The 9,689-nt window shown below is 43.3% G+C and overlaps 1 protein-coding gene across 3 annotated transcripts in view; it reads left to right on the forward strand.

Moving 5' to 3' along the window:
- fam184b (family with sequence similarity 184 member B) overlaps window positions 1-8,276 on the forward strand; it is a 41,975-nt gene extending 33,699 nt beyond the window's left edge. For all 3 annotated transcript variants that reach the window (XM_021318001.2, XM_021318002.2, XM_012865549.3), the window contains 2 exons: window positions 2,200-2,591; window positions 7,882-8,276. In XM_021318001.2, coding sequence (XP_021173676.2) covers window positions 2,200-2,591; window positions 7,882-7,954 — 465 coding nt within the window. In that variant the 3' untranslated portion in view covers window positions 7,955-8,276. The remainder of the gene's footprint in view (window positions 1-2,199; window positions 2,592-7,881) is intronic.
- The last annotated feature ends 1,413 nt before the right edge of the window (window positions 8,277-9,689 follow it).

Genomic DNA, 9,689 nt, shown 5'->3' on the forward strand with positions numbered 1-9,689 from the left:
GTTTGCCGTGTAGCTTACCGCCTGTGAAAAGCCTCATACTGAAATACTACAGTGCGTTTCAAATAGAATTGAGACTGCTTAAGTATTCTCGTTATTGTAATGTTACATCCACAAACTTTAATGCATTTCAATCAGATTTTATAGTCCAACATAAATCAATAATTTTGTGATAAAAGAAAAGAAAATACATAGTTTTCACATTTTAGGTTTTATTCATATCAAAGGGCTTGACCTTGTTTTCAATCTCATCTACTCTGAAGGTGTTAGTTGTGCACTCTTCAAATGAGAGTTGTTGGCGGAAACCCACTGTTTAAAGAATGCCATAAGCTCTGTCTGCAGTTTGCCTTAAGCCATCTAAGGGTCACGGCAAACATGTAGAATAAGGAGCTCTGGTTAGATTAAAACAAAACTACCAAAGGACACCGTGCTAAACAAGCCGTCACTGTGGTTGAAACATGGTGGTGGCAGCATCATGCTGCGGGGGCAAATCTCCTGAGACTGCGTCATCTAGCTGGAGGACCCTAAACATACATACAAGGCTACAACTGAATGATTTAGTTCAAACTATGTGTCGTAACGGCCCAGTCAAAGTCCAGATCTGAATCCAATTGAGAATCTGTGGTGAAACTTGAAAAGTGACGATTCAACATGTGCTTTTTTCCAATCTGAATGAGCTTGTGCTATTTTGTAAAGAGAAATCTAACCTGATTTTTCCTTAACTTCACAACTATGGACTGCTTTGTGATGGTCTATCACATAAACCCCACAAAAAACATGGAGGGTTGGTGGTTATAAGGTGACATAGGCGCTGTCCCAATACTTGCACTTCCACCCATGCGCCCCTCAAACGCGTGTTCCCGCTGAGGGAGTGAGTGCATAGTCTGTCCCAATTCTCCAGAGTGGTCTTTAGCCCCGCCCCCTTTGTGCCCCCGATCCACACTTCGTTGAAGTCCGCGTCGATGCGGGGTTCGCCTAAGTGTATTACCCACAATTCATTGCTGCGTGTGACGTTTTGAGCACAAAGGGGAAAATATGCAATTCATAAAACATATTTTAGTTTAAGTGTAAAAAGATCTATAATCTAAAATCATACTGCGACCTTAAATAAATGACTGCTCACCAATTTCTATTTCTCAAAATGAATATGGTAGTTAGTTTTACTCATAACTATTTTACTGGGACGGATGAAATTACTTCACCCTTCCTCAATCTAGAGCTGAAAACGACCATCTGTTCACTGGGCACAGAAAGCTTCCGCCAAGGCTATGAGTTAACAGCTGTAAACAATGTAAACATATTTTAGGAAAGCATAAAGCAATACATTTCATTTAAAAAATATAAAATAATTATTGCAAAAAGAGAACGATGACCAGAGAAGAGTCTGGCTGGTAAATTCTCTGGGACAAATGGATAAACTGCTAGATCTGTTTGGGAGACTTGTTGGCCATTCTCACAAAGTAAAAAGTGTTCCCTAAATAGCAGCAGCCGGTTTAGTTTTATTCTATCTGCTTTATTGAATTAGTCTGATGCAATTGCACTTTCAAATGTCTGAAAGCAGCAAGTAAAGTTTATTTGTTGTTTGTTTTATCTGAAAGTGGCTGTTTCCAAAAAAGTAAGCAACCAGTATCAGCAGTTGATGAAGTCATAAAAAAATAGATATAAACATAATATCATTTTTAGATTTTTTTCGCAGCTCTAGTGGCTTGCTTTTTATTACAGTAGACTGACAGGAAGGGGGTGGAAGAGGGGGTCGGAGTCGAACCCGAGTCGACCACGTCGAGGACTAAGGCCTCCATACATGGGTCGCGCTACCCGCTACGCCACCAGCGCACCCATAATATAATTTGTGGTGTTGCAGTTATGACTCAGAGGCACAAGTTGATGACATAACTTGTAGTGTCCCACTTTTCCAATTTTGCACACTTGTAACCTGCGCACTCGAACCCTTACGTCCACTTCCACCAGGTACACACTTCACAGAGGGTCAAAGGGTGTAGTGTGAGTATTGAGACAGGGCCATAATGTCACATAGTCCAACGGGTATGAAATGGAAGAATAAATGCTAATAAACAGATTTAATCTAGTTCTTGGTTTTGGGTTATCTGTGGGTTTTCTGTATACCGACCACTCAAAGTGCTTATAATCGACAACAAGGAGTCTGAAATCTGTGCGCTGTTTGTGGTTTTGTTTCTTTGGCAGAGAAAGGATGTGGATTCTCCTCCTCGCATCACCAGCATCCCCAGCACCGCTACCTACGACAGGAGCATCTTCCTTTCCCATTCCTCTTCCTCGTCTTCCTCCACCGCGCATCCACACTCCTCCTCGACGCTCCCCCACCAGTCCAGCTCCCATTCTCACATCTCTCCCCACTACTCCACCTCCTCTCTTCCACACAAGCACACTTCCCTCTCCCTGAGCCAACATTCCTCCCCCTCCCTCCCTCGGTCCCCCAGATCCCGGACATCCTGCATCCCTCCCACCCCGGCGCCAACCGCTCCTCTGCCCGTCTGCCCCTCACCTCAGACGGGCATCCGATACGTGTCCCCCTCCTGCCAGGAGCCACACTCGCACATACAGGCCCAGTCAATCAGGTATGAATATTCTGCTATTTTGAGCTTGGACCTTTGAGATGAAACAAGTAGCCTCGATCTGTCTGCATAATCAGAGTCAGGTACATATAAGATCCGAACAAAGACTCCTGGGACTTCTGATTAATTACAGAGCATTCGTCTCCCGGTGCAGTCCCTACTTTATGCTTCAGGCTTTTGTGACGTCTGTCTTACTGAGAGAAACTTGGGAAATGGCAGAGTGAGAACTGGATCACGGCTCTCCAAGTTGGCACTGTCTCCATGATCCTTCAAGCTGAACATGCAGCTCAGTTTTGTATTTGCAACTTTGCTTGACGTCTTTGTAAAATGCGTCTCCTTTCCTCTTACACTTCCTAAGCATCTTGACTCCCTAATTGCCAAGGCAGTGTGATGACAGGTTAACGAGAGAGAAGGTTCTGAGAAGCCCTGTCCCGGATCTTCCCGTTTCCCTGAGGCGTTGCTCCAGTTCCCTCTCTCATCCTCCCGGGGCCTCAGATGCAGAAATGTCGCCGTTGTAATTGAGCCGCCTTAAAATTGACAGCTTGACTGATCTGTTAGAGCTAAACGGCACAGTAAAAAAGCTCTTTCTAGTCGTTGTGTTCATATTTTCTACACGTTACAAGATATTACCTGCCCTGGGTGGGTGTTGTTTGTGTTGGTGCTCGGTCCACGTCCCGGAGTGGCGAGCTCCCAGGTTGGGTGGGTGGGGGATGGGGGTTTGGGGCGGGAGGGTAGTTGGGTGCCGTCCCTACCTTGGCCCAGCTTGGTGACAGGTAGACTGGTTCCTGGGCTTTCCAGAGCCGGGGTCAACCTGTCCTTTTCTGCGATTGGGTAGCGTGTGTTGCAGGTCTTCTTCCGTTCTCGCTACACGTACAGCTGTGCACCTCCAGGTGTCAACCTCGCTCACTTAAACTCAAGCACACTCGTTTCTACACTCGTGCTCACCCACCCACACATACCCGCACAGGGAAGTGGAGACTCCTGTTACCCCTTGAGAAGCACAACAGAACCTATCTGTATGAAAGAGCTTCAGGAAGAGTCCTTCAGTGCTTCATATTCTGGATAAAGTCCAAACGTTTAGATGGAGCACTAGGTACTGACACTGCTCCAACTAGTTAACGCGCTTTTTGCAAGTTTCCTTCTTTTCCTATGTCCTCCCTGGTAGAACGTACGCCCAAGCTGTTTTCTTGGGATTCCTTTCTTTGCTATTGAACTTTTACAAAGGTCTAAGGTTAACATAAAAGACCTTTGGCCAACATACATACACAAGGCCTGCGCCCTTGATTGTACAAAGTGGAGCCTTAGGGTTTTTTCTTAGTTGTGTTTTTCCGCGCCACCGTATCGCTTGGTGTTGCCTAATGCCCAGTTAGACAAGGAGACAGGAACAAGTTTGTAATTGGCGGGTTCCCTCTAGTAACCTTCCAAAGCCCTCAGGTTATCCCACTTTCTCCAGGTGCTCTGGATTACTGTTTCTTCCAACAATAACACAGTTCAAGCCTTTCCTCCAGATCATTCTCTCTTTAAATATCCCATAGACCTGCTGTGTGCTTACAACCTAGAGACCCTACTCTACTTCTAAACTGACGGCAATGAAGAGGTACAGTATGTGGATTCACAAAGCCTGGAAACATTTATCCACAATCCTCACCCACAAGTTTTGGTTCCAAAGAAGGTCAATTTTTCTCACCCCAACATGGATTATTGTGACCCTAATAATGGCTTGTTGAATTTTGGGGCTTTTGAACACTTGCAAGGAGCTAAGACTTTCACTAAGTCTGATTTTGGTTGGATAAGAAAGAAGGATGGGTTTAAGACTTCCTCTGAAGATAATACCATCATCCTCACTTTAAAAGACAGGCTCTCCACAGTCTATTTGGTTCCTGTACCCAAGTTGCCCTCTAACAACACGACAGGTGAGGCTGTGTTGGTGCATATCTTTTTAGTGTGCAAGGAGGAGCCGTTGTTTCTGACCAATGGGCACATTTGGTGTCACGATTCTCACAGGCGTCTGCTTTTACACCTCATGCCAGTCAGACTTGTCTTTTGTTTTTTTGGTGTTACGGAACCTCTTTCTCAGCAGCCAACACCTAATGTGGGCTGAGCATAGAACCATGCCAATCGACTGGTTTGTCACCTTGTCAGCCTCCTCTGAAGCTATCCTCCAGACCAGCGTCGAGGTGTTACCTTATGTCTTGTCGGTATCAACTGAGGTATCAACCAAGGCTGAGATTTTCATTGGACTTTTTCCTCTATCGACATAGCAATCTACTAGTTGTGGGACTAAAAATCCTTAGATCTACAAGGGTCCATTGTACCCTGTTTCTGTTAATCATAAGGAAACTTACATGATGTCCTCCCCCTAAACCGGTGTCCAAATCTATTGACCAGGGCCAGTCGGGGTCCTGTTTGTTTTTGTTGCGTTTTGTTAAATCATACGGCCTGTGCAAAACTTGATTGCAAAGCTAAGGGTTACCTCCTTAATTATTTGAATCAGCTACGTTAGAGCAAGGACACATACGATTCCAGACGCAGGGCCCCAAGGACTGTATTTTGACATCACTGTCCTAGACTGTCTCTTGCCTGACATATAATGTTTAAGAGACTGCCAGCTATCCATCGCTGTGGTTGAAGCTAACAATACTTGACAAAGAAATCCTGATTTTCAGGGAAGGTTATGTTCCCAAGTAGCAGCTTGGATCAGAGCTCATCACCCCCTCTCCTCTGGTGTTTTTGGGGGATATCTTGATGAGGTTTTTCTTACCCCCCTGTACATTTTAGTTCCTGCTCTTTTGTATTAATCTCCACTGTGCATAAATGCAGTGTGCTTCCTTCCTTTATGTACCAGTCTCTCTTTACTGATTTACTAAATTCCTGCCCTTATAAATGTAGGCCTTCCATTCCCTACAACAGACTGCGATGTTTGCCATTCCCTGCAGCTTCGCTCGTATTTTGACATCCGTCTCAAGTCACGCTTGTGTCCTCCAGATAATATAAGGGCTTCACTCACACATTTAATTAGTGTTTTTAACAAATATGTTTGTTTTCTAGAGTTGTCCTGTTTTTTAGCTAGTATTTGATGAGATTTTTAATGCCTTCCAAATGTATTCACACATGTTCAAGTATTTTATTGGGATTTAGTGTGGTGGACCAACACCAAGTAGTGCAGCATGGCGAAGCTTAAAGGGTACATGGTGGCACTTTTTACTTCCAAAAATAAGAATCTGAAAAGTGTGGAGTGAATTTGTATTCAGCCCTAAATAAGCAACTTGTAGAACCACCTTTTGCTACAATGGGGTACCGCGCGCGAGCTATTTTTAGAAACACAACGTCACGATGACGTCACATCACGTGGTACGCAGTGGGGCAAACTCCGGAAACCCGCCGCTGTTTTGCTGTAAAAGAGACGTGCGTTAGCCTAGGTTTTACTCTGTAAACGACTGCTTTTTCCAAGTCTAAGACCATGGTTTTTAAACATTGTTGCTATGGAACGGGCAACAACGACTCGAGTTACGCTGATCGGCCGCATATGAAGGATGTTTTCTTCAAGACTGCCAAGGAGAAATGTGTGTGCTTGGAACACCGGGGCGGTCGGCCTACACAACAGTTCAACCCGGAAAAAGTTACCAAATTCAAGTACATATGTAGCAAGCATTTTGTTGGAGGAAAGGGCACAACCGAAGAACATCCTGACCCAATTCCAGCGACATCAAGTCAAGGTAAGAGTATTTTGGTGGCCGACATGTTAATAAAGTAGCGCCTGCTACCATGACAGCATATAGGCTATCATGGTAGCAGGCGCTAACATGATACCCTGCTACCAGGATAGCCTACTCAAAAACATTTCAAATGAGACAAACATTAAACATATACCCATTCCTGGACGGTGATTGCAAACAACAACAAAAAAAACCGCCGACGCTGCCATGATCGCCGCGCAGGAAAAAAAAAACAAAGCTTACCGTTCATCAACTCGACCAGTTTTCCAGTCTTTTTAAGCCCTCGAACCTCAAGCCATCGTTTGAGCTGAAGGTTGGTGTGTTCTTCGACAGTGCGACCAGTAAACCGTGCGCCTGGAACATCGTCTTGGGAAAGTTTAACGGCTGTAAAGTCGGTCAGATCGCTGGTTCTGTTGCGCGTGTTATAGCTGGGTTATCCGTGCGTTCTCTCCTGTATGCGTTCTCTCCTGTATGCCCTACCTAAGCGGCAAAAGGGGCGTTGCTCTTGAGACGGTGACGTCACATGCGCGGTACCCCATTAGAGATATTTGATGTTTGAGGATTATCCCTTCCAGCTTTGCACTTTTAGAAAACAACTTTTTTGCAAATCCATCTTTTGAGGGGAAAAAAACCTAACAAAAACAAAACAAAACAAAAAAACATCTGGAGCTTAGGCAACATCTGTGAACATTCATTTTCAAGCTTTGCTACATACCCTCATCTTAATGTAGGTCTGAACTTTGACTAGGCCATTTTAACACATGAATATGCTTCCAAGGAAGTTGAAACCCTCGGGTCTTTAGAAGTCACAAACAAGTTTTCTATCATGATTGCCCTGTATTGAGGCCTCATCCATCTCCCCATCAACCTTCTCTATCCCCGCTGAAGCATGCCCGCGGCATGATGCTGCCACCACCAGGTTTTACTGTTGGAAGGGGTTGTTCATCGTGCTGCGCAGTGCCAGTTTCCCTCCACATCAAACATATTGCATATGAGCCTCATCTGATCATAGCACCTTATGTGTTTGCTTGGTTTCTCTGCATAGCTTGTGGCAGCCTTTAAGCAGGGCTTCATATGGCTTTCATCCAAGTACTTTTTTCTTCTCATCACTCTTCCATAAAGGCCCGATTTGCGGAGCAAACAACTGTCCTCTGATATTCCCACCTGAGCAGAGGATCCCTGCAGCTGATCCAGAGTAACCATGGGTTTCTCAGCTGCTCCTCGGATTAATGGCCATGCCTTGCCTTCTCCACAACTTTACTCCTTACCTTGTCTAGACCTTTGAGGCCTTCGCAGAACAGCTGGATTTATACTGAGACTAAATTTCACATAGGCTTTTTCTAGTTAGATGACTTCTTAACAGTTCATTACAGTTTTTTTTAGTGCTATGAAAGGGTCAACTAAATATTTTCCTATTTTTAATGGTAAAAGTTTATTTTTCCTTCCACTTCACAATTATAATGGTCAATGACATAGATCCATTAAAAAACAAGTTGTGTGGTTGCAACATCACAAATGTGATGTAAGCTTTTTTTGTCTAAAAATAAATGTTTTTTTTCTTCTTGTGTGTCTTTTAGGGGCCCATACCTGGAGCAGAGGGGGACAGAAGGGCTGAAGCAGGAGTGGTTCACCAAATACTTCTCGTTCTGAGCACAAATACACATTTAACACACAGACACACACCCAGAAGCTGCAAAAACATCCCATACACAGGTCCATCGCTTCTTTTACAGAGACAGACTGCTTCCAACAAACACCCACACACACCCACAGACAAACCTTTTAAAGCACAGCAGTTCACACAGACCAACAGACATAAATTTATGGGCTCATCACCAGCAAGGCCATCTCAAACATTGCCTCAAAGCTCAACCAAAAAGTGCTTCTCAACACATGCCTGACCTCTTCTCAGAACATAAGCCTGCCAGATATAACTTTCTATATTCTGTTTTTTTAAAGGCAGTCTTCCTTTTTTAACGCAGCCGTTTCTCTTATCCCACCACAGTTGGGAAGTGAGCTCTCTTATCCCACCACACCTGGGAAGTGAGCTTTTGTCCCCCAACCCCCTTCAAACCAACAACCATGTGTGTCATTAAGTGTGGAAGCGTTTAACATATTCGATCTAGAGAGCCACATAAAGATGGAAACATGTGACCCACGACATCATGTTTGTTTTCGATGCAAAAATGTATAACTTTAATGAAAACTGAATAAACATATTTTGTTTTTGTAAATGTCTCTTTCTTGTCAGTTTCACAAAAAACGTATTTTACGTTTTCTTTTGTCCTTTGCCAGAACTGGTTTAATCAGTTCACAGATGGATGGAGTCAAAATGTTAGAAGTGCTTGTTAAAGTTTAAGCATGGGTTGGTTAAAACTACAAAAGGATGTAAAAATATAACTTGTGTATCCTAGGAAATAACACATTTTGTCTAATTTGTAATATTTAATATAGTCCCTCTATAGCTCATTAGCTAAATTGAGAGAAATTAATAAAAAAAGACCAGACGATAAATTAATTCAAAACTATTTTCACCTTAAATGCTTCAATACGCATCTGGAATTAAAATGTAAAAAAGGTGCAGAATCCTGGTTGCATAAGTGAGCCCATCTCTAAAACAAATATTGTATTAATGCAGCTTTTGTACCATTTGATGTTTCATCACATATATTTCTGTCTTACAACAGCTTTATATTTGCATTTTGCCTAAAGGGCAGATTTTCCAGGGAGGCTACAAAGCTTCAGAAGGCCCTTAATTATAAGTCAGGCAAAGGTTATGAAACACAGCATCATACGTAGTGATATTTCTCCAAAATAAAAATAAAAAAGGCAAGACGGAAACTGGTCAGGGAGACTGGCGTCAGGGTGAAAGCAACACCGGAGGAGCTGCAGGAATTTCAGGGTAATAATGGTTGTATTCGGCTTTGACCGAAGAAAAACATGAGAGTATGGTTAAAGTTTCAAGCTTCTGGCAGAACGTGTTCCACATCTGATCAAACCAGTTGATTTTGTGGGTCACAAGTCCCAAAATGTTTCGCAAAGATGACCTCAGGGGTCGGCAAAAAAAACAAAACAAAAAAACAAAATCCCACCATTCTTATGGGGAAAGATGGTAACTGCAGCAACATACTTTCCTCTGATGGAGGATGGATTTTAATCAAGGTGGATGACATGAGCAGCTTCATGATAATAATAAAAAAAAAATACCTGGAAGTCTAAGAATGGCCCAATCAGAGGGCAGAACAAACTCTGAAATGATTTAAGGGCTTCAGATGAGTACTGTGGACAGAGATGACCTCACAGACCCTTTTATTTTGGGAAATAGTATTTAGCCTTCGGTGGGAGTCTAATTGTAACAAAGTGCTTTGAACAAAATACTAGGCTA

This window comes from Fundulus heteroclitus, chromosome 5 (assembly GCF_011125445.2).
Source record: "Fundulus heteroclitus isolate FHET01 chromosome 5, MU-UCD_Fhet_4.1, whole genome shotgun sequence".
Taxonomy (NCBI): domain Eukaryota; kingdom Metazoa; phylum Chordata; class Actinopteri; order Cyprinodontiformes; family Fundulidae; genus Fundulus; species Fundulus heteroclitus.